This window comes from Notolepis coatsorum, assembly GCF_963971535.1.
Source record: "Notolepis coatsorum genome assembly, chromosome: 14".
NCBI lineage: Eukaryota > Metazoa > Chordata > Actinopteri > Aulopiformes > Paralepididae > Notolepis > Notolepis coatsorum.
In genome coordinates, this window is record NC_140178.1 from 106063338 (window position 1) to 106088844 (window position 25507).

A 25507-nucleotide genomic window follows, 5' to 3' on the forward strand; every position below is an offset into this window, starting at 1 on the left:
GAAATAACGTCAAGTTCGACCTAGTTAATGTGAAGTACCGTGCACAGGAGAATCTACACCGGTGAATGCAGAGCCTTTTCCGGCTGGATTATTATTGCTTTGGTACCGTGGCTGCTGGAGCAGAGAACCGTCTACCCCGCTGCTGTGTGGGATTTACCCGTGAGGAGCATCACTCGAGCCCGTCTCTAGGAAGAGGCTGGCTGGCTTTCACCTATGCTGTCGCGCATACTTGGATTATAGCTGCTGCTTTGTCTGCCGATCGAGGGGAGTATATGTACCGACTCCCGTAGCTGGAGCTTATTGATTCCTCGTTGATCCAGATTTTTGCATCCGAACATTCCTCTCCCCTGCTGGCTTACAACCGGAGGGAACCCCCTTAGTATCTCCAGCTGACCTACGAGTGTGCCTTATATAATTCTTATGCTACATGTGGTATTAATTATCCCCATCGTAATATGCTCATGGACTTACGCTCTTGACCTATTCATGCACATTCTTCGCCTTACAAGCGCAACTCTAATTCTCAATAATATGTAAGATAATCTTGATGCTCTTCTAATAAATATTACAAACAGGACTTTCTTTGTTAAGCCGTGTTATTGTGTGGGTGTTCATCTCATATACATGTGTACTGTATGGCCAGTAGTAATGTACATAACTCAGTAATGGTTTAATGATACCATACTTATTCAATACAGTCAGGGAATTGTACCCCTCAGTTACAATTGGTCCTTCGAGCCGGAGGGTAATTAGCGTAATATTAATATAATATTAATATTGACATGGCCAGCGATGAACACTCCACAAACGGTTCTCCTAAGCTAGAACGCCCGCAGCGCAGACGGCAGCCACCTCCTTACCTAGAGGACTACGCTGCCAGTCTACTACCTAGCTTTATACAGACGTTAACTGCGGATAAAATAAATAAAGCGGATAGTCAAAGCATGTCAAAACCTACCGACCAGGCGACCCTGCCAGTAGAGACCCCAGTGGGTTCTAACGTAACTGACCAAGCTCACGGGGGGGACCAGGAGGGACATGACATGACTATACCCCCCGACGACGTCAACGGGACGGTCCCCGGAGAGCTCCAGGATAAAGAAAGCGCTCCAGGGACAGAACCCGACCCACTACCAGAAGAGAAGCGCGCCCAGGAGACGGACCTCGAGGCACGCCCAGAGAACAGATCTCTAACGAGCACTGCCAGAAGCCGATCACCTCCGTCGGTGTCTTCCCCCAGCGAGGCGGACAAGATGCTGGCGCAGGCATTCATCGCCACCCTGGCAGCCTCCACCGAACGCGATCGACTTCAGGGTGAACGCGATCGACTCCAAGCGCAACAGACGAGCGAGCGCGAACAAGCTGCAGACCAACGAGAGCGCTTTCACGCGCAACTCCAAGCGCAAGCCCTCAGTGAGCGCGAACACGCTGCAACCGAGCGAGAGCGCTTCCAGGCGCAACAAAGGAGTGAAGACGACCGCATAAGACTGGAGACCAGACGCCTTCAGACGGAAGAGAACATTGAAAGAGGCCGCGCCGATGCGCAGCACGCCGCCGCCAATGCACAGCGCGACGCCGCCAATGCCCACCGCGAAGCACAGCGCGACCGGCTGCAGGCGCAGATGGTAGAACAATTGATCGCCATGGCGACACCCCCTCTCTCCGCACGGAGCTCCCGGAGATCATCACGACAAGGGTCTAGGGCACATTCCCCTACCCGACCAAGCGACCCGGGACCCCGCCAACAGGAGGATCCTGTCCACGTCTCCGAACCCCCTCCCCGACCGGTCCATACGAGACCCAGCAACCGGGAAGAACCGGCCTACGTCGCCGAGAGACTGAACAGAAGACTCCAGGACCTAGCAGAGGAAGAGGAAGAGGAAGAGGAGGAATGTCAAGCCGACCAGCAGCAACGTACTCTGGACCAGGAGGCCCAGTACAGCCCCGACGTCAGCCCCGAGGCCCTGCGTTACAGACCCCCGACTCAACTCAAGGGTGAGTTTGACGCACCGCCAGCCCCGAGGAACAGCACCTGGGTACCCGGCCCCTGGTACCCACCAAGTACCAGCCCACGACGACACGTACGGGGAGACTCGCCCAGGAGGCCTCTCCCCCAACGCTCACCGATGTGCCAGCCATCCATGGTATCGTACCTTGGCACACCGACGTTCCCGGATTTTACGCGCGAGGACAGAGCACAGTACACGGAGCTACGGATGTGTTTAGAGACTATGATGTCCGACGTCCCCGATGAGACGTACAAATATGCTATCCTCCTCAAGCACCTGAAGGTGCCCAGAGCGCATAATATAGCGCTGGCATATTCCAACTCAAGTACCCCATACACCGCGGCTCTAGTAGCCCTTGACCAGCGTTATGGACGCATATGGGACTACGTGATACAGGAAATAAGAGATATCGACCGCCTCCCCCCAGCCAGAGACAATAGAGCATTGGATGACCTCTCTATCAAGGTACAGTCCCTGGTAGGGATGCTGGGGTCCCAAAAGGAGAAAGGGATATACGAACTGTATGCTAACTCTAATGTAGAAAGGATATTAGAGAAGCTCCCTCCCGCCCGACAAGAGCGCTTCAGCAAAGAGAGACAAAAAAAGCGGCAAAGAGACCACCGCGACCCCAACGGCCCAGAGGCATCCCTCCTAGACTTATCTGATTTCCTCGCCAGGGAGGTCAGCAGCCTACGACTGGACACGTTCGTGTGGAGTGGACCAAGCCCAAGAGATGGACCTCGGGGATCAAATGATAACCGCCGATCGGTGACCGTTATGCACCAAGCCGAATCAGTACCGCAGCACAAGAACCACAACACCCCCTCGACGAAAGAGGAGTGGAAGATTGAATGCCAGTACTGTGAAGGGGAACATCGGCTGTATCAATGTGACAAGTTCAAGAAGCTGACCACGGACAAGGTGAGTCAGTGGATCAAGGACCACCGCCGCTGCTTCCGCTGCGCGCGCAGCCATATGGCAGCTGAGTGCCGCTTGAAGAAGAAGTGCAGCAGGTGCGGCGGCGCCCACTTGGAGGTCCTGCATGACATCAACAGGCGCCCGCCAGGACAACAAAGTGGGCCCGTCACGGTAATGTACCAGGCCGAGGCGGTGGCACCAGTACCGAAGATCCACCAGACCGCCCCCTGGTGTACCGACTGCTACAGCAGACACTGGGAGTCACGGTGCTACTCGGACGACCGCGAGTCGGCACCACCCCAGAAGATCCAAGGCAACCGACCAACAGGAGTGCTCCATATAGACCAGCATAGCGGGACCCCCCGAGTGCTCATCAAAGTGGTCAGAGTGCTCCTGAGCTACGAGGACAAGGTCCTGGACACTTACGCCGTCCTAGACGATGGGTCTGAAAAGACTCTCCTCCTCGCTTCCGCCGCAGCCCAGTTGTGCCAAAGGAACAATGACAATACGTACTGTAGCTGAGGGGTACAATTCCCTGACTGTATTGTTAGATATGATATTTAATACCACTACCTCATGTACTTTAACTTCTGGCCACCCAGTACAAGATATAAGTATGATGAACACTTTCCCACCTGATGAAACGAACCAACACAAATGGACCAAATCGAATATTTAATACAGCAAAGGGTGTACACAATATTCACTTAATTACATTTATGATTTGAAATGTTAAGTATGCACTTTTATGGCAAATGAGTATTCGTAGGTAAATCAACATTGAATGTCCAATCTCTGGTTGCGCGGGGAGTAAGTATACAACCTGGAATATTTAGGAAACGATAGCGATAGTACTTAAATAATTATAGCTGGATACACTAAGGGGGGGGGGGGTCCCGCTGGTTGTAATACAGTAGGAGGGGGGGGTTAGAGAAGTCGCTGGCGGTATCCCATCTGGCCGACGGTGTCTTGGGAGAATCCAAAGTCTTAGACCCAGTGCCCACAGAACCTCGGGCCGTAGACGAACACAGCTGGACCCTCTGTGGAACGGTATCTGCCGGTCCACAACGGAGAGACGTGGTGCGACCTCACGTGTAGAGCGCCGCCTCACCCGTAGTCCTCTCCGGGGGGTATTTCCAACACTCGACAGTGTTGGCCTTTATCCATGGAATAATCAAAGCACATAAAGCATAATCCAAGAGCCGTGGAAGGCTCGCCGTCGTCGGGTAGGGTAATCCAATATACAGGTCCAGTCGCTCTTGACCCGGAGCTCCTCGGATGCAATCACCACTAGGGGTCTGACCAGCCTGGATAAGCGTCCAGATAACGTCAGGAACGATGGGGGTACTGATAACTGTAGAACTCGAACCGAACGATGCACCATACATAAATAGACTATTATTAGCTTAATAGAATACGTCCAACTCGACGGTATGGTGCCAAACTATGACCATTCAACTATTAATCTACACGATATCTCAATGCCTATTCTGGGCCAAGTAGGCCCTACTACACCGCACGTGCTTCGTGGGGAGGCTTTTGCGTCTGTCACTCTGTTGGAGGGTAAAGAACTGGACTAAAGGAAAGTTCTACTTTACGAGCGTCATATATATATGCGCTATGAACAAATAGTACCACACGTATTTCGCCCGGCATATTACTGCGCGGAACCGGGGGCTGCCTCGACATGTTAGGCGGCACGATTGAACTTGAACCTAGGGGTATGGCAACCTGGCGCCAGGTTCTAGTCCAATGGTAGAATGAAACTATTATGGGCTGTTTAGTAGAAACGGGGATATTCAATGCATATTGTACAAGGAATATACAGGGGATATCAAACGATATACAAATACAATTAAATATATATATATAAATAAATATACATATTCGGTTTAATCTGATCCTTCACAACAGCCGCCCCCTAATTAGTCCCACCTAATTAGCTAAGCAGAGACAGATTAACCGCACTGTCTTCCACTCAAGGTCCGCTGTAAGGTCAGTCAACTCACAAAGTCATAGGGTCATGGTCATCATCGATAGTATCTGGGAGTCGGGGCAGTTCTATGAGCCTCGCCACGGGCCGTGTGTAGGTGCGCCCTTGGACGAGTACTTCGGCTGCTCGGACCTTGCCATCGGCACCGGTGATCACTTTGCTTACGCGGCCAGCCGGCCACATAGCTCTGGGGAGTGACTGGTCAACTATCATGACGACTGTTCCTTCTGTCAAATTGTCTCTCTTTTACCCACTTCTGGCGGGTCTGTAGAGACGGTAGGTAGTGAAGTAGGAAGCTGCTCCAAAACTTGTCAGCTAGTACTTGGCTGTACCTCCACATTCTTCGGCCGTTCGCTTCTTCGGGCCTGTACATTGTCTGGGGTAGCGCGGGGTCCAGCCGCACCATTAGGAGTGTGTTGGGGGTGACTGGGTCGACATCTGCTACATCACTGGAGACGTAACCGAGGGGTTTGGAGTTCAATACTCCCTCGATCTCCGTGAGGACTGTCATTAGGACTTCCTCTGCCACAGTCTGGGCTCCGAGTACGGCATACAGGGCTGTCTTTATAGAACGTACTTCTCGTTCCCAGGTTCCACCGAAGTGGGGTGCGTTCGGGGGATTAAACTGGAAGTCAACCTGGGCTGGAGCGAGGTGGGTCTTAAGTTCTGGGCCCATAGCTTGGAAGCTCTCTCTCAGCTCTCTTTCTCCGCCTTTGAAGTTGGTCCCGTGATCAGACAACAATGTAGACGGTTGTCCTTTCCGTGATATGAATCTCCGGAAGGCCATAAGGAATGAGTCTGTGCTCATGGTCGGAAGGAGCTCGATATGTATCGCTCTGGTGGTCATGCATTTGAATACAATACCCCACCGCTTCTCGGTGCCTCTTCCTCTTTTTATATACAACGGGCCAAAACAGTCCATGCCTGTGGAGTGGAATGGCTTGTCGCCGATTCGGAGGCGACAGGGGGGTAGGTCAGCCATCCGTGGTATGCTGGGCTGCGCGCGCCACTTACGGCAGTCTAGACAGGTTCGCTGGAAGCGCCGTACTGCTTCTCTCCCTTGTAATATCCAATAACGACGTCTGATCTCCGCGAAGACTCTCTCTGCTCCGGCGCGGTGCACATCCTCGTCGTATTTCTTTATGATCAGCTCTGTGACCTTGTGTCGGCTGTTCAAGACGATCGGGTGCTTAATGTCATCTGGTAGATCGGGGGCTCTCCGCAGGCGACCACCCACTCTGATGAGATTATGTGCGTCACTCTCTGGTGCCAGGTGAATCAGTCTGCTGTCTGATGGGACGGGGTTTCCTCCCTGTAGACAGTCTAGCTCATCGGGGAACGAGTCTCTCTGGGCTCGTTGTAGTAGAAGAAGTTCTGCTTCTTCGTAGTCAGCTGCTGACATGTCAGTGGTGGACTGAATCTCTGGGTGGTGCCGCAGGAATGTCCTTTGTTGCGCACTCTCTAGGGTAATGCAGTCATCTATGTTCGGGTCTGTGGAGGCGACAGTGCTCAGTCCACAGAACATAGGCTTCTTGTTCTCAGCCTCCTCTCTACTTGCTTCCCTCGGGGTGGGCGTAGGCCAATCTCCTTCCGGGAGCTGGAGGAATGCTGGTCCGTCACTGTAGATGTTGTGACGGGTTAGGTCATCCAGGGACATTCCCCGGGTGATGACGTCAGCTGGGTTGTGTTTGGTATCCACATATCTCCAGCTTGCTTCTTCTGTTAGTTCCTGAATCTCGGTGACTCTGACTCCCACGAAGACCTTGTATCTGCATGAATCAGACTTAATCCATGTGAGTACTGTCGTGGAATCTGACCACAAGATTGTTCTATGCACCGGAATGGTGAGTTCACGTTGGATTAACGTGGCTAGATGCGCTCCTGCGAGGGCTGCGCAGAGCTCTAGACGTGGGATAGATTGTTGCTTACGTGGGGCTATCCTTGAGCGGGCCAGTATGAAAGCAGTGTGTATCTCTCCTCCCATCTCTTGGGCACGCAAATAAGCAACCGATCCGTAGGCTACTTCGGAGGCATCGCTGAAGACGTGTAGCTCAATCTCGCATGTCTCTGGCCTCACTGTGGATGGGAAGTAGCTGCGGCGTATATTGACACCTGGGAGTGAGCGGAGTTCCGTCTCCCACTCTCTCCATGTTGAGGCAAGGTGTGCGGGTATTTCGTCGTCCCAGCCCTGGTCCTTGTCCCATAGTGCTCGTACAATCATCTTTGCCCTGGTGGTGTAAGGTAGAATACATCCCAGCGGGTCATATTGTCTGGCGAGTGTTCTGTACACACTCCGTCTGGTGGTCGGTATCGCCGCCGACCTTCCTTGCTCTGGAGCCAAGGGTTTGTGTCTATAGTGGAGCGAGTCTGTTTTGAAGCGCCAGACTAATCCTAGTGTCATTTCTTGGGCTTCTCCTGGGATTGTCGCCATCCAGGTCTCGCTGCTGGCAGCCTTGTCTGCGGAGGAGAGGCTGCGCAATACGTGCGGGTCACTGCTGGCCCACTGCCTGAGATCAAAGCCTCCTTTGATTAGGGAGGCGCGTAATTTGATTAGGAGAGCCTCGGCTTCTTCTTGAGTCGAGACGCTTTGTAGACAGTTGTCTACGTAGAAACTGTTCTTCACACTGTGTTGGACCTCTTCATCTGCTGCTGGGTCCTCTGTGACATGTTTCTGTAGTGCAAATGTAGCACAGCACGGGCTGCATGTGGTTCCGAAGGGGAGTACTTCCCACTGGTAGATGGATGGGTTCTCATCTCCGATCTTCTCTCTCCATAGGAACCGTAGCAGAGGCTTGTCCTCCTCTACTAGTCTCACTTGCAAGAACATCCCTTTGATATCCCCGCTTATAGCCACCTTGTCCTGGCGGAAGCGCAGTAGCACGCCTAGTAGGGAGGGGCCGAGTGTGGGGCCGGGCAAGAGCTCTTTATTCAGATTTTGGGATCCGATCTGGTAGCTGCAGTTAAACACAATGCGATCCTTGCCATTGTGATGGACCTTGTGATGCGGCACGTACCATGATTCGGTCGTCTGATCGGCCTCTTTAATGTCAATCTTTGTTACGTGTCCCGCTGTGATTAGCTTCTCAATCTCAGCTCGGTACACACTCTGTTGAGCGGGGTCTTTGGCTAGGCGCCGCTCTGTGTTCAGTAGATAGCGCTCCGTGGCGTCTTTCTTTGCGTGAAAGGGGGGCATTCCCTCTCTCCTCAGGAGTGGAGTTGCGTATCTCATCACTCCGCCGACTGTGACTCTCTTTGTCCCCTGCTCGAGTAGGTGGATGGCGTAAATGTCTTCTTTAGAGCGAATGTCTTTCTTTTCGTTCTTAAAGGGCATTGTCTCTAGGGTCCATAGCCTCTCGACATGCTGCAGGAGAGTGGTGTCTTCTTCTGTCGTTCGGGAGTGGAAGCAGCTAGTGGCTGCGGTTCGGTTGAGAGATTTAGCGAGGGGGCCTTGTAATGTCCATCCTAAGCGGGTCTCGACGGCTGCAGGACAGCCTCGGGGACCGGTATGGACCCGGTCAATCGGGACTATGAGTTCTGCATGGTCGGAGCCTATCAACAGGGTCGGGGTAGCGCCGTTTATGAGCGGGATAGGTAATTGGCGCAGGTGCACATATTTATCCATCAACTTGGTGACAGGGTAGGTGTACTGCGAGAGTCCTATTTCTTGGCTGGTGAAAGCATTTGTGATCTTGTACTGTCGCTCTGGCTGCCCGTTGGCTGCGATAGTGAAGGAGACATTCTCGCCCTTTATCGTCTTCAAATCTCTTCTTATTGTCCGAATCGTCATTTCGTTCTTGCTCCCCCGCAGTCCCAGCTGAGTCGCAGCGGAGGCGAGCAGAAGGGTCCTCTCTGACCCGTCATCAAGGACGGCGTAAGTGTCCATGACTTTATCCTGGTAGCTCAATGTCACACGGACTACCTTTAAGAGCACTTGAGCTCCGTTGCTGCTGGCGGGGTCAATGTACATGACACTTGCCTTGGTGCCGCTCCGTGGTGCAGGTGTAGGCCGTCTTCCGTTACTATCGTGTAGTATATCTAGATGGGCTCCATCGCACCGGCTGCACCTTTTCTTTAGGCGGCATTCGGCTGCCATGTGGGGCTGCGCACATCGATAACAGCGCCGGTTGGACTTTATCCATTGGCTCACTTCTTCTGCATTCATCTTTGTGAATGTGTCACATTGTGACAGCCAGTGTTCTTTCTCACAGTAGGGACACGCTATCTTCCACTTCTCCTTCCTCGAGGGGGTGCTGTGACTCTTACTGCTCGGTACTGACTCTGATTGGTGCATGACAGTCACCGATCTTCTTCCATCATTTATTCTCCTGGGTCCCTCTCTGGAGCTCGGCGTGCTCCGCCCGAAGGTGTCCAGTCGTAAGCTGCTGACCTCTCTCGCCAGGAAGTCGGCCAGATCAAGGAGGGATGGCTCGGGGCCGTCGGGATCTCGGTAGTCCCTCTGCCGCCGAAAGCGCTCCTGTCTTGCGGGTGGCAGCTTCTCCAAAATCCTCTCAACGTTAGAGTTGGCGTACAGCTCATGCCTGCCCTTCTCCCGTTGAGCTCCCAGCATCCCCACCAGGGACTGCACTTTGATTGACAGGTCATCTAGTGAGCGATTGTCTGTGGCTGGGGGTAGGCGGTCAATATGCCTTATCTCCTGGATTACGTAATCCCATATACGTCCATATCTTTGATCCAGCGCTGTAAGGGCCGCTGTGTATGGGGTCGAGGAGGTAGCATAGGCTAGCGCTATATTGTGTGCTCGCTGTACTTTCAGGTGCTTCAATAATATTGCATACTTGTGGCGTTCATCAATGACATCCGCCAGCATTGTCTCTAAGCACATCCGGAGCTCCGTGTACTGTGCTCGACTCTCATAGGCGAAGTCTGGGATTGATGGCGTGGCGTTGTATGACGGCGTGGATGGCGAATACATCGGCGAGCGTTGGGGGAGAGACCTCCTGGGGGCGAGTCCCCTCTTGCGCCTCGCTGTGGGCCGGTACTGGCAGGGTACCATGGCCCGCTGGTCCAGGTACTGTTCCTCGGGGCTGGTCGTGCGTCGTGCTCACCCGTAAATAGAGTCGGGGGTCTGTAGCGCAGCGCCGCGGGGGTATAGCCTGGACTGTATGGGACCTCCTGGTCCGGTGGAGTACTGTGCTGTCGTCGGGCTTGGTTCTCCTCTTCTCCCTCTTCTTCTTCTATCAAATCTTCCAGATCTTGTAATCGTTTATTTAGCTTCTCCGCAGTGTAGGCCGCTCCTTCCTTGGTCTCGCTTGGACCGGTATGGGAAGGGGGTCTGCGGGGGGTCTAGACTCGGTCTGTTGGTCAAGTTCAGGGTCGCTTGCTCGTTGCGGTGACGCTGCTCTTGACTGCTGTCTCGACGAGTTCCTTGAGCCCCTGGCGGAGGGAGAGGGAGTTGTCCTTTTGATCAGCTGCTCTATTAGTTGCGCTTGTAGTCTGTCGCGCTCTGCGTCTCTTTGGGCACCGGCAGCGGTGCGCTGGGCGTCGGCGCGGTCTCTTGCCATATTCTCTTCCATCTGGAAGCGTCTCATCTCCAGACTTGTGCGCTGTTCTTCGCTCCGTTGCTGTGCTTGGAGGTGTTCGCGCTCGCTGGTCGCCTGGGCTTGGAGACGTTCGTGCTCGCTAAGCGTCTGTGCTTGGAGCCGATCGCGTTCGGTAGAGGCTGTCAGGCTGACGAGGAACGCCTGTTGTAGTATCCTCTCCGCTTCGCTGGGGGAAGGCGGTAGTGGAGGTGAGCCGCTCCTGCGTGAACCGCTCCTGGGGGTACTCGTTGGGGAGTCCTGGAGCTCTAGTTCCTCGGCGCTCTCCTCTTCTTCTTCCGTGCAGAGTTCTCTCTCTGTAGGGTTGTCTTCCTCCCGGGGCGTGTCGGGGACTACTTCTTTAGTAGTGGCGGGGGGTAAAGGCATGTCAATTCCCTCCTGGTCTCCACCGTGGGCTTGGTCAGTTACATTAGGACCTACTAGGGCCTCTGTGGTCGGGGAAACCTGGTCGTTAAGGTCAGACATAATTTTACTTTCTACTTTTACTACGTTTACCGTTTGTCGAAGGCTAGGTAGTTGACTGACAGTGTAAGCCTCTAAGTACTGAGGTGTCTGTCGTCTGCACCGCGGGCGTTCTAGGTTAGGAGGATCGTTTCGTGGAGTGTTCATCATAGGCCATTTCGATATTAATAACACTATATTAATATTACACTAGTTACCATCCGGCTCGAAGGACCAATTGTAGCTGAGGGGTACAATTCCCTGACTGTATTGTTAGATATGATATTTAATACCACTACCTCATGTACTTTAACTTCTGGCCACCCAGTACAAGATATAAGTATGATGAACACTTTCCCACCTGATGAAACGAACCAACACAAATGGACCAAATCGAATATTTAATACAGCAAAGGGTGTACACAATATTCACTTAATTACATTTATGATTTGAAATGTTAAGTATGCACTTTTATGGCAAATGAGTATTCGTAGGTAAATCAACATTGAATGTCCAATCTCTGGTTGCGCGGGGAGTAAGTATACAACCTGGAATATTTAGGAAACGATAGCGATAGTACTTAAATAATTATAGCTGGATACACTAAGGGGGGGGGGGGGGTCCCGCTGGTTGTAATACAGTAGGAGGGGGGGGTTAGAGAAGTCGCTGGCGGTATCCCATCTGGCCGACGGTGTCTTGGGAGAATCCAAAGTCTTAGACCCAGTGCCCACAGAACCTCGGGCCGTAGACGAACACAGCTGGACCCTCTGTGGAACGGTATCTGCCGGTCCACAACGGAGAGACGTGGTGCGACCTCACGTGTAGAGCGCCGCCTCACCTGTAGTCCTCTCCGGGGGTAATTCCAACACTCGACAGTGTTGGCCTTTATCCATGGAATAATCAAAGCACATAAAGCATAATCCAAGAGCCGTGGAAGGCTCGCCGTCGTCGGGTAGGGTAATCCAATATACAGGTCCAGTCGCTCTTGACCCGGAGCTCCTCGGATGCAATCACCACTAGGGGTCTGACCAGCCTGGATAAGCGTCCAGATAACGTCAGGAACGATGGGGGTACTGATAACTGTAGAACTCGAACCGAACGATGCACCATACATAAATAGACTATTATTAGCTTAATAGAATACGTCCAACTCGACGGTATGGTGCCAAACTATGACCATTCAACTATTAATCTACACGATATCTCAATGCCTATTCTGGGCCAAGTAGGCCCTACTACACCGCACGTGCTTCGTGGGGAGGCTTTTGCGTCTGTCACTCTGTTGGAGGGTAAAGAACTGGACTAAAGGAAAGTTCTACTTTACGAGCGTCATATATATATGCGCTATGAACAAATAGTACCACACGTATTTCGCCCGGCATATTACTGCGCGGAACCGGGGGCTGCCTCGACATGTTAGGCGGCACGATTGAACTTGAACCTAGGGGTATGGCAACCTGGCGCCAGGTTCTAGTCCAATGGTAGAATGAAACTATTATGGGCTGTTTAGTAGAAACGGGGATATTCAATGCATATTGTACAAGGAATATACAGGGGATATCAAACGATATACAAATACAATTAAATATATATAAATAAATATACATATTCGGTTTAATCTGATCCTTCACAACACGTACCATCAGAAGAGACCAGAAGACCATAAAGGGTAAAAATGTCTCCTTCAAGATAGCAGCGGTGGACCAGCCCGAGAAGCAGTATAGTATTACCAACGTCTTCACTAGCCACGACATAGGCCTGTCACAGTACACCTACCCCATCCCACAGCTGATGGCGAAGTACGTGCACCTACGCAGACTACCTATACCGCTTATCGACGGCGCCACACCGACCCTGCTCATCGGCTCCGACCACGTGGACCTCATTCTCCCAATTGAGGCGGCCCACATCGGACCCAAAGGATGCCCAGTCGCGGTTCAGACCCGATTGGGGTGGACGCTCCAGGGCCCCCTCTACGGACTTGACAGTAAACCCACGTCTACACGCTGCCTGCACACAAAGGTGAGCGACACCGGCCACTCTCTCGTACAGCCCGTTGAGAGGCTATTGACATTAGGCGAGAGGCCTGTGAGAGAACCGTGGGCACAAGAGGGAGTTCCGAACTCCACCCCCCTCAGCTGCGCTCCAGACGTAGCTGACCTCGAACCCAGCACCCCAAGCGACTCCTTGATGGGGCGGCCGGAACCGGCCCCTCCCCAGACGGGGTACAGACCAAACAAGAGAAACAGACGGAGGAGGTGGAGGCACAGCCAAGCACAGATCAAAGCAGTCTCAGGCCCGCTTCCTCCTAACCCCCCTACCATCCCTTCCAGCCAGGCAGAAGCGGGTCAAGGACGGGGACAACTTAAAAGTGGACACAGTCGTCATGACCATAGACCAGTCACTACCCCGAGCTGTGTGGCCGGCCGGCCGCGTAAGCAAAGTGATCACTGGTGCCGACGGAAAGGTCAGAGCGGCAGAAGTGCTCGTCCAGGGACGGACATACACCCGACCCGTGGCGAGGCTGATAGAGTTGCCAAGGCTCCCCGACTCTCTTAATGACGACCATGACCCACTGACTTTGTGAATTGCCCTACTCCTCACAACGGACATTGAGTAGTGGACAAGACGGTTAATCTGTCTCTGCTTATCTAATTAGGTGCGGACTAATTAGGAGGCGGCTGTTACAAAGGGTCAGATTAAACCGAATATATATATTTATTGCTTGAGATCCCATGTATAATATTTGTATATCGTTTGATATCCCTTGTATATTCTTTGTACATATACACGGAATATCCCTTTACCTAGGTACAGGCCAGACCATAATATTCGTTCTCCTATTGGACAGCGACCCCCTAGGCGCCAACGGCCATACCCCCAATGTCTAGTTCAAAGCCACCGCCAAGGCTTGTCTCAACATGCCCAGGTTTGCGCAGTAATACGAGACAGAACTGAGGTTGGCACTAGATTATTCACCTTACGTATAAATACGTCGCAGGTGGATACAGCAGTAGTCTTGTCTTGTCTTGTCTTATCCTAAAACGTTCGTTCAACGTATCGTTCGTTCCTTACTAGTAAAGCCTTCATCACGAGTCAACGACCAAGTGAAGTGAGCAACCTTGCGTCTAAATAGAGCACTTAGAACCGCGTGCGAATAGGATAGTAAAAGTGTCAGAGCTTAGTGAAATAACGTCAAGTTCGACCTAGTTAATGTGAAGTACCGTGCACAGGAGAATCTACACCGGTGAATGCAGAGCCTTTTCCGGCTGGATTATTATTGCTTTGGTACCGTGGCTGCTGGAGCAGAGAACCGTCTACCCCGCTGCTGTGTGGGATTTACCCGTGAGGAGCATCACTCGAGCCCGTCTCTAGGAAGAGGCTGGCTGGCTTTCACCTATGCTGTCGCGCATACTTGGATTATAGCTGCTGCTTTGTCTGCCGATCGAGGGGAGTATATGTACCGACTCCCGTAGCTGGAGCTTATTGATTCCTCGTTGATCCAGACTTTTGCATCCGAACATTCCTCTCCCCTGCTGGCTTACAACCGGAGGGAACCCCCTTAGTATCTCCAGCTGACCTACGAGTGTGCCTTATATAATTCTTATGCTACAGGTGGTATTAATTATCCCCATCGTAATATGCTCATGGACTTACGCTCTTGACCTATTCATGCACATTCTTCGCCTTACAAGCGCAACTCTAATTCTCAATAATATGTAAGATAATCTTGATGCTCTTCTAATAAATATTACAAACAGGACTTTCTTTGTTAAGCCGTGTTATTGTGTGGGTGTTCATCTCATATACATGTGTACTGTATGGCCAGTAGTAATGTACATAACTCAGTAGTGGTTTAATGATACCATACTTATTCAATACAGTCAGGGAATTGTACCCCTCAGTTACATTATAATTTGTCATTTTTAATAAAGAAAATAAAAAAAATAATATTTTTTGTATGTGTCTATTCATTCTGTTTAAACCAATGGGGTTTTTCTTCACAGTTGCAGATAAAGATTAGGCTACACCAATATTATAATATTATACTATAAGACGTCACCATCACTTTCATACCAACCGTGCCCTTATTGGATTATTTATGTTGACGAAGCGGATGAGTTATATTCATTAAAGAAAGTTGATTTAATAAAAAATATATATATTATTAGTCATTCGGTACAGCCCTAGTAGGGGTAGAGCTTCTCATGATGTACACACACACACACACACACACACACACACACACACACACACACACACACACACACACACACACACACACAGAGCACCACAGACCACTGCTTCCTTTAAAAGAGGACTGAAAACATACCTCTTCACAAAAGCCTTCTCTTAGTTTTAACCTTTTTATACATGCCTTGTGTGTTTTATCCCTTTTTAAAAAAAAATGTATGCCTTGTTTTTTTAATTGCCTATGTTTTTAAAGTCTGTTTTTACCCTGTAGTACTCTTCTGAGATTTGGTTTCCAAATGTAGAGTGCACTATAAATTGAATGTATTATTATTATTATTATTATTATTATTATTATTATTATTATTATTATTATTATTATTATTATTATTATTATTATTATTATTATTATTATTGTTATTATTGTTATTATTATTATCACCGCTGTAGGGGTACGGCATAGAGAGCTTCTCATTATGTAAAAAAAAAACACGTTTTCTTTTAGTTTTTTTCAGATACACATGTCATATTTGTCCTCCTCTTCAGGAAGTCTATCTTGGAGATGAAGAAGGACCACGAGGATCAGGTCCAGAGACTGAAGAGGTTGAAGGACGAGGAGATCGACGCGGTGACGAGTGCGACGTCACAGACCAGGTTAGAGAAGTACGCCGGGTAGCGTAGAGGTCTAAGCACTCGCCTCCCACCGCAGAGTGGTGCAGCCGGCCGTCAGCGGTACCTCCGGCTTGGTCAGTCGTCCCTACGAAAACAATTAGCAGTGTCCGCGGTTGGGAAGCCGGTGGGATATGAGTCCTGGTTGTTGCAACAGCGACTCCTACTGGTCGGTCGGGTCGCCTGTTCAGCAGGGAGGGGATCTGGGGGGAGATAGCGTGAACCTCTCCCTGTGAAACTCCTTGCTGTCTGGTGAAAAGAAGCAGCTGGTGATTCCACATGTATCGGAGGAGGCATGTGTGATAGTCTACACACCCTCCCCGACCGACAATAGGGTGGAGGACAGGGGTGCAGTCGTAATATGGGCGAAGGCCAAACGGTATCCTATTATTATGCAAAGTCTAGGCACTTATCACCTAGACTTTGCATAATAATAGGATGCGCGCACTTCAAACGTCGTTTGACCGCGTGTGCCCAGCACTGCACCCCTGGTGGAGGAAGGGAATTTGCAGAATCCCTCCAAAAGCTTTAAATAGCTTCTTGGGAGACCTGGCACACGCACACAATTTTGATGATGATGTTCTCACCATGATGAAATGTATTGTGTGTGTGTGTGTGTGTGTGTGTGTGTGTGTGTGTGTGTGTGTGTGTGTGTGTGTGTGTGTGTGTGTGTGTGTGTGTGTGTGTGTGTGTGTGTGTGTGTGTGTGTGTGTGTGTGTGTGTGTGTGTGTGTGTGTGTGTGTGTGTGTGTGTGTGTGTGTGTGTGTGTGTGTGTGTGTGTGTGTGTGTGTGTGTGTGTGTGTGAATAAATAACATTAAAATTGTATTACAATCAAGATAATACATCCACAGAGCTTTTAGAAAGGTGTGACATAAAAGTATTGCTTTTCCCTCTAAAAGGTTATTGAGGAATGAATTTATCATTTAAATGAATGTTGTTGTTTACATGTGCATGTATCCCCAAACTCCCTACTTCCCAGTCCCCCTGGTTGGATAAATGACATGATGGTGCTCTAGTGCGACATCTAGTGGCTGAATGTCATCTATAGCAGTGTTTCTCAACTGGTGGTTCTTCTTTTTTTTATATATATATATAATTTTTTCTTTGCACCACCTATCTTTGTGAAAGTGGCTTCTCAGCTCTGGTCCAGCTGAAGACAAAGCAGAGGAACAGATTGGACATTGAGCACAACCTCAGAGTTGCTTTGTCTACCATCACCCCAGACTTTGAGACTCTTGTCAGGAGCAAACAACATCCACAGTTATCCCATTAGTTCCCTGGGATGTTAAGCCAAGAAGTCTGCTAAGAAGGATATATTATTTATTATTATTATGATTTTATTTCATTGGGTTTTTAGCCCTAGTTGCACTTTTGTTGCAACCCCAGTTATCCCATTAGTTCCCCCAAACTTACTGTAGGTCTGTTATGTTAAGCTAAGAAGTCTGCTAAGAAGCATAATTATTTATTATTATTATTATTATTATTATTATTATTATTATTATTTTATTTCATTGTGTTTTTAGCCCTAGTTGCACTTTTGTTGCAACCCCAGTTATCCCATTGTTCCCCCAAACGTAGGTCTGTTATGTTAAGCTAAGAAGTCTGCTAAGAAGCATATTATTTATTATTGTTTTATTTAATTGGGTTTTTAGCCCTAGTTGCACTTTTGTTGCACTTTTTTGTGTTTATTTCATGTTTTTAACAGTGCATGAAAGATTGTGTATTACTGCACAAATATTTTTTTGAAAGAAATCATAGTGATTAAAAATTTGGGTCGCGACTTAATGACTAAGGAAAATGTTGGGTCCCGAGGCTAGACCAGTTGAGAACCACTGCTCTATAGCACATTTAAGCCTTAGTCAAGGGCGGCTGATTGGCGCAGTGGGCAAGGCGCTCGCCTCTAACGCAGGAGACGCTGGGTTCGAGCCCAGCTCTCGGCGTTGCTACCGGCTGGCCGGTCATTCATACTAACACAATTGGCAAGTGTTAGAGGGTGGGAAAGCCGGTGGGTGGGGATTTGACGTTGTGGACAGCGACTCCTACAGGTCGGTTTGGTGACGCCGGTGAGACGGAAGCAGGAAGTATTGGGGGCAGCGTGAGCTTCCCACGCGTTACTCCTCGCCACTGAGAGTTCGAGCTGCTGCTGTGAAAAGATGCGACAGGCTGCCTCCTCGTGTACCGGAGGGGACACGTGATGCAAGGCTTCTGTCCTCACTACAGCCGACCTGTGGGAGGCATAGTCTAGCAACGTTCAAGACAGGGAAGGGAAGAATTGGATACACGAAATTGGGATGGGAGAAAAATAGAAAATGGGGAGAAAAAGTGGATCAAAAAAAGAAAAGCCTTAGGGCTAGATCCACAAAGAATGGATTGCACGTAGCAAGTTGCACCCTTACTTACAATTCATTATGAATTGAAAATGGGGGACCCTGATGTAAACAAGACGAAAGTCTTTCTCTGGTCTGCATTCCCTTAACAATTGTGTGTATTGAGCTGTACTGTATTGTACCCATTCTGCAATCTGTTAATAACATTTTCATTCAATCAATCACTGTGCAGATTGATTGATTGAATGAAAGTTTTATTAACGGATCTAGCCCTTAGTCTTCTCGTAAGAATAATATTTTATGAAATCGTGTCGTTTTTAGTTTTTCCCCTCAATGACATTATGACCCCTGGCTTTGTTAAACGTGGTTCCCTCAGGTCGCTCACGGGGGTGATGGAGCAGATGGAGCAGTTCTCCCACCGGCTGGGGGATCTGTCGTCTCGGGTGGAGAGCACCCACGAGCAGGGAGCCAGGCAGAGGGACGAGCAGCTGCGGGGTAAATACTGCTGTTTAGGGCTGGGCAAATAATCAAAATAAAATCGCGATCTCATTTCTAAGTTATGACGATTTTCTTTTATTAAAAAAAAATATTTTTTTTACATTTTCTTTTCTATTTTCTTTTTTTTTACTTTACTTTTTTAAATTATGACTATTCTGACTTGAGTTATTTTGTATGTTACAAGCAGGCATGCGTTGTTCATGGGACGGGGTTGCACTCCGTGCAAGCCCAGATAAGTACTCGCTATTTGCATATCAATAGCGCCGGTCGTCAGGTGTGTTAAATATGTTCTCAGATACATTCACACCTAACTTGTTGTGAATGACGTGTTACATTCCATTCGTAGAGGCAATTAGGCACTGTCTTTGCTGCGGTTACACCTTTCGTTTCAATTTCGTTTCATTGTCATATGCGTTTCGCCGCGACGTCGCCGCCTCGAGTCACACTTTCGTTTTTGTCACCTGAGCACACTGATGTAGTACACTGCCAAAGCAGTAGGTGGCAGTAGGTGGCGAACATGAAGGCAATTTCAACCAATCAGAACTTGAATGTGCCAATACACTTCCTGGAAGCTCCAGCAAAGAAAATGTCAACAAGGCAGGCGCCTATGGGCGCCACCATCTTGCCTATTTACTCAATGCAGCAATTCTTTTTCAGCAAAGCCTAATAAAAGTGCAATAAACAAAACGGATACATTCACTGTGTGTTCTGCCTGTCATTTGTTGATGAAACAAAACTAACATCAACACAAGTGACCACCAAGAGCGGATAGTTTAGTCTAAAAAAAGATCGGTAGCATTGTTAGCTGCATGCTAACGTCAATGGAGTATGCCATTATAACAGTATAGCATTGTGGCTAGAAGCTAACGTTAGCTCACGCTATTTAGCCAGCACCAAACTGATGATATCGAGAGCTATCAGTAGTTAGATAACATTAGAGACAACGCTGTGTGTATTAAACAAAGGTGAATAGATGACTGGGCCATTTTGTTTAATGCTTGTTAAGTTGAAAGAGGAGCTTTGAGCTAACAGGATCTGATAGCTCACGTTAGCCAGCTGCTCATGCAATCGGTAATGCTAGCAGAATGAATGGATGTAAACTTTATTTAACATATTGCATATGGGTACAATACAATACGGCTCAATACAAACAATTGTTAAGGGAATGCAGACTGTTGTAGCTTGGACTGGGATCCTTATAACAATAACTTGACAACACATGGTAGCTGCAGCTATTTGGGACAGCTCTGCCTCTGTCCCAAACACACACACACACACACACACACTCTGTTGTCACCGGAAGGGCACGCAGATGGTATCTACTGCGCATGGGCGTTTTCGCAACAACGGCTCCGTGCAGACTACACGGCTGTTGTCGGCGCGTTTTTTAGGGGTTCTCCAAAACGCAAACACAATTTAGTGTTTCAGCCGTATCCACAAAAAAACGCCAAAAAACGCATTTCTGTGTAATAGGGACATGAAACGTATTCAAAAACGTATAAAAACGAGCCACAAAAACACTAGTCTAACCAGTCTGTGCTCAAGCGAGGGGACATTAAATGCGCATTCGCGGGAGCGCGCGTGCACGTGGCGCCATTACGTGCGTGCAATCCCAGTTGATTTCAATAACGCACCACTGGTTACAAGAGACTTTTAAGTTTTAGTCAAGCACTTTCATATATGTTATGTTTAAGTTTAAGTCAAGCACTTTGATATATGTTATGTTGTCTGTTTAAGAAAGAGTGCAATAAATGATTTTATTGAAAAAATAAGAATCGTGTGAGAGAATCGTGATCTCAATTCTTAGAGAGAAAAATCGTGATTCACATTTTAGCAAGAATCGCCCAGCCCTACGTTGCTCCACGACTTATAGACACACCATTTACATTTAGTCATTTAGCTGAACGCTTTTATCCAAAGCGACTTACAAGTTCTGTACGACAAGTCATCAGTAAGGGTACAACTCTATCAGCTGAGTAACAATGTTCATCAAAGTGTTGTGTGTTACAGTGTAGGTTAGTATATTATGACAAGTGCATGACAGTAAGGTTAGTGTAACTGAGGGGTACAATTCCCTGACTGTATTGAGAGTATGGTATATTAAACCACTACTTAGTTATGTACTTTAATTACTGGCCATACAGTACATGAATATATATGGTGAACACCCACACAAGAACACGGCATTGACACATAAAGTTCTATTTGGAGGGTATTTATTATTATCAGAGCAAGCAACGTTAGGTTACAGATTGAGAATTATACTCACGCTTGTAAGGCGAAGAACACACGTAAAGTAAGTCAAGAGCGTAAGTCAATGAGAATAGTAAGATGGGTCTAAACTGACGCCACCTGTGGCATAGCAATTACATAAGGCACACTAGTACCAGCTGGAGACACTGGGGGGTTCCCTCCGGGTGTAAGGCCGGCAGGGTAGAGGAATGTTCGGGTGCAAAGTCTGGGTCAACGCGGAATAACGAGGCTCCAGATACAGGAGCCAGTGCAGTACTCCCTTGATCCGTAGACAAAGCAACAGCTATAATCCAGTATGCTCGACAGCATGGATGAAAGCTAGCCAGCCTCTTCCTAGAGGCGGGCTCGAGTGATGCTCCTCACGGGGGGTAGATCCCACACGATAGTGGGGTAGACAGTTCTCTGCTCCAGCAGTCACGGTACCAAAGCAATATAATCCAACCAGAAAGGGTTCTGCAGTCGCCGGTGTAGGCTCTCCGGTGTACATATCCAACGGTTCTCGTCTAGGACTCCTCGGGTGGGGGCACGAGTTTAGGCCGCCCAGCCTGGACAAGTGCACTAGCTATATACACGACGAACCGGTGGTAATGCTGGTCACTGAAGAACGGTAGCCGCACGATACACTATAAATGATAGACTATTACTTCACATTAGAATAAGTCGAACTCAACGGTACTGCGTTAAACTCTGACACTTTAGCAATCTATTCGCACGCGGTTCTCAAGGCTCTATTCAGAGGCAAAGTTGCCCACTTCACGGCACGTTGTCTCGTGGTGAAGGCTTTACTAGTAATGAACGAATTGCTGCTGTTTCCACCTGCGCCGTATTTATACGTAAGGTGAATTATCTAGTGCCAACCTCAGTTCTGTCTCGTATTACTGCGCAGACTTGGACATGTTGAGAGATGCCTTGGCGTTGCCTTTGAACTTGCCGTTGGGGGTATGGTTGGCGCCTAGGGGTCGCTGTCCAATAGGAGAGCGAATATTATGGTCTGGTTTGTACCCAGGTAAAGGGATATTCCGTGTATATATACAAAGAATATACAAGGGATATCAAACGATATACAAATATTATACAAGGGATCTCAAGCAATAAATATATATATTCGGTTTAATCTGACCCTTTGTAACAGCCGCCTCCTAATTAGTCCGCACCTAATTAGATAAAGCAAAGACAGATTAATCGTCTTGTCAACTACTCAATGTCTGTTGTGGGGAGTAGGGCCATTCACAAAGTCAGTGGGTCATGATCGTCATCAAGGGAGTCAGGGAGCCTTGGCAACTCTATCAGCCTCGCCACGGGTCGGGTGTATGTCCGTCCCTGGACAAGAACTTCTGCCGCTCTGACCTTTCCGTCGGCACCAGTGATCACTTTGCTTACGCGGCCGGCCGGCCACATAGCTCGGGGTAGTGATTGGTCCACGATCATGACGACTGTGTCCTCCGTCAAGTTGTCTCTATCTTTTACCCATTTCTGGCGGGTCTGTAGAGACGGTAGGTAGTGGAGGAGGAAACTGTTCCAAAACTTGTCAGCCAATACTTGACTGTACCTCCACATTCTTCGGCCGTTCGCTTCTTCAGGTCTGTACACCGTCTGTGGGAGCGCGGGGTCCAGCCGCCCCATCAAGAGAGTGTTGGGGGTGACTGGGTCGACATCAGCTACATCACTTGAGACGTAACCGAGGGGCTTTGAGTTCAATACTCCCTCGATCTCTGTGAGGACTGTCGTGAGGACTTCTTCAGCCACGGTCTGGGCCCCAAGCACGGCGTACAGGGCTGTCTTTATTGAACGTACTTCTCGTTCCCAGGTTCCCCCGAAGTGAGGGGCGTTCGGGGGGTTAAACTGGAAGTCAATCTGAGAGGGAGCGAGGTGGGTCTTAAGTTCTGGGCCCATGGCTTGGAAGCTCTCTCTCAGCTCTCTTTCTCCGCCTTTGAAGTTTGTCCCGTGATCAGACAATAATATAGACGGTTTTCCTTTTCGCGCTGTGAATCTCCGGAAGGCCATGAGGAATGAGTCCGTACTCATGGTCGGAAGGAGTTCTATGTGTATTGCTCGGGTGGTCATGCATTTGAATACAATGCCCCACCTCTTCTCCGTCCCTCTTCCTTTCTTCACGTAAAGCGGGCCGAAGCAGTCCATGCCGGTGGAGTGAAAGGGCTTGTCGCCAAGTCGGAGGCGACAGGGAGGCAGGTCAGCCATCCTGGGTATACTGGGCTGTGCTCGCCACTTGCGACAGTCTAGACAGGTCCGCTGGAAGCGTCGTACTGCTTCTCTTCCATTCAGTATCCAATAGCGACGTCGGATCTCAGCAAAGACTCTCTCTGCCCCAGCGTGGTGCACATCCTCGTCGTATTTCTTTATGATGAGCTCGGTGACCTTGTGTCGGCTGTTGAGGACTATAGGGAACTTGACGTCATCCGTTAAGTCCGGGGCTCGTCTCAGACGACCACCCACTCTGATGAGGTCATGGGCGTCGCGCTCAGGAGCCAGGTGGAGCAGTCTGCTGTCTGACGGGACTGGCTTTGATCCCTGCAGACAGTCTAGCTCCTCTGGGAACGAGTCTCTTTGGGCTCGCTGTAGCAGAAGGAGTTCTGCTTCTTCGTAGTTAGCGGCGTTAATGTCAGTAGTGGAGGGAACCTCAGGGTGGTGCCACAGGAATGTCTCCAACTGCGCACTCTCAAGGGTGGGGCAGTCGTCTATGTTAGGGTCGGTGGGGACTGGTGTGTGCATCAACCCACAGAACATAGATTTCTTCATCTCTGCCTCCTCTTGACTAGCCTCCCGTGGGGTGGGGTTAGGCCACTCTTCTTCCGGGAGCTTGAGGAACTCGGGACCGTCACTGTAGATATTGTGACGTGTGAGGTCATCTAGGGATATCCCCCGTGTGATGACATCTGCTGGGTTCTGTTTCGTGTCCACGTACCTCCAGCATGCTGATTCTGTTAAGTCTTGGATCTCTGTGATTCTGACTCCCACGAAGACCTTGTATCTACACAAATCGGACTGGATCCATGTGAGTACGGTCATGGAGTCTGACCACAGGATTGTTCTTTGCACCGGGATGGTGAGTTCACGTTGGATTAACGTGGCGAGTTGCGCGCCTACCAGGGCTGCGCAGAGCTCTAGGCGCGGGATCGATTGTTGCTTGCGGGGGGCTATCCTGTGTGTGAAGGCTGTGTGTATTTCTCCTCCCTCCTCTCGGGCCCGCAAGTAGGCCACCGAGCCGTAGGCTACTTCTGAGGCGTCGCTGAAGACGTGCAGGTCCATCTGGCACGTCTCCAGCCGCACTGTGGGTGGGAAGTAGCTGCGGCGTATGTTCACATTTGGGAGCAAGTTGAGTTCTTTTTCCCACTCTCTCCAGGTGGAAGCGAGGTGGTCGGGTATGGGGTCGTCCCAGCCCTGTTCCTTGTCCCACAGCTCTCGTACAATCATTTTTGCCCTGGTGGTGTAAGGTAGGATACATCCCAACGGGTCATATTGTCTGGCGAGTGTTCTGTATACACTCCGTCTGGTGGTCGGTAGAGAAGTCGACCTTCCCTGCTCCGTGGTCAGGGGTGTGTATCTGTAATGGAGCGAGTCTGTTTTGAAGCGCCAGACTAGTCCTAATGTCATTTCTTGGGCTTCACCTGGGATGGTCGCCATCCAGGTCTCGCTGCTTGCTGCCTTGTTCTCTGGGGAGAGGCTGCGCAGTACTTGAGGGTCGCTGCTGGCCCACTGCCGGAGATCAAAGCCGCCTTTGATCAGGGAGGCGCGGAGCTTGAGTAGGAGGGCTTCGGCTTCTTCTGGCGTCGAGACGCTTTGCAGACAGTTGTCCATGTAGAAACTCCTCTCTACACTTTGTCTGACCTCCTCGTCAGCTGCTGGGTCTTCTGCGACATGTTTTTGCAGTGCGAACGTAGCACAGCATGGGCTGCATGTGGTTCCGAAAGGGAGGACCTCCCATTGGTAGATGGATGGTTGCTCATCCCCGATCCTCTCTCTCCATAAGAACCGCAGTAGGGGCTTGTCCTCTTCCACTAGTCGCACCTGCAGGAACATCCCTTTGATGTCGCCGCTGATGGCCACCTTGTCTTGGCGGAAACGTAGCAACACGCCTAGTAGAGAGGGGCCGAGTGTTGGGCCGGGCAAGAGTTCTTTATTCAGATTCTGTAGTCCGATCTGGTAGCTGCAGTTGAACACAATACGATCCTTGCCGTTGTGGTGGACCTTGTGGTGGGGCACGTACCATGATTCGGTCGTCTGGTCGGCCTCTTGAATGTCAATTTTCTTTATGTGTCCCGCTGTGATTAGCTTGTCAATCTCAGCGCGGTACACAGTGGCTTGAGTGGGGTCTTTGGCTAGACGCCGCTCGGTGTTCAGTAGATATCGCTCCGTCGCTTCTTTTGAGGCGCGGAGGGTGGGCATACCCTCTCGCCTCAAGAGTGGAGTTGCGTATCTCATCACTCCATTGACCTCGACTCTCTTTGTCCTCTGCTCGAGGAGGGTTATGGCATAAGTGTCTTCCTTTGATCGAAACGAGTTTCTTTTCATTCTTAAAGGGCATTGCGTCTAATGTCCATAGCCTCTCGACGTGCTGTAAGAGGGTGGTGTCTTCTTTTATTCTTGAGTGGAGGCAGCGAGTGGCTGCTGGTCGGTTGGGAGACCTGGA

The 25507-nt window shown here is 49.8% G+C and overlaps 1 protein-coding gene across 1 annotated transcript in view; it reads left to right on the forward strand.

Moving 5' to 3' along the window:
- Window positions 1–25507, forward strand: part of fbf1 (Fas binding factor 1) — a gene marked incomplete at its 5' end in the record, with an annotated part of 114308 nt that overhangs the window by 26437 nt on the left and 62364 nt on the right. The window contains 2 exons of the mRNA XM_084329262.1: window positions 15658–15765; window positions 18485–18603. Of these exons, the coding sequence (XP_084185388.1) occupies window positions 15658–15765; window positions 18485–18603 (227 nt within the window). The remainder of the gene's footprint in view (window positions 1–15657; window positions 15766–18484; window positions 18604–25507) is intronic.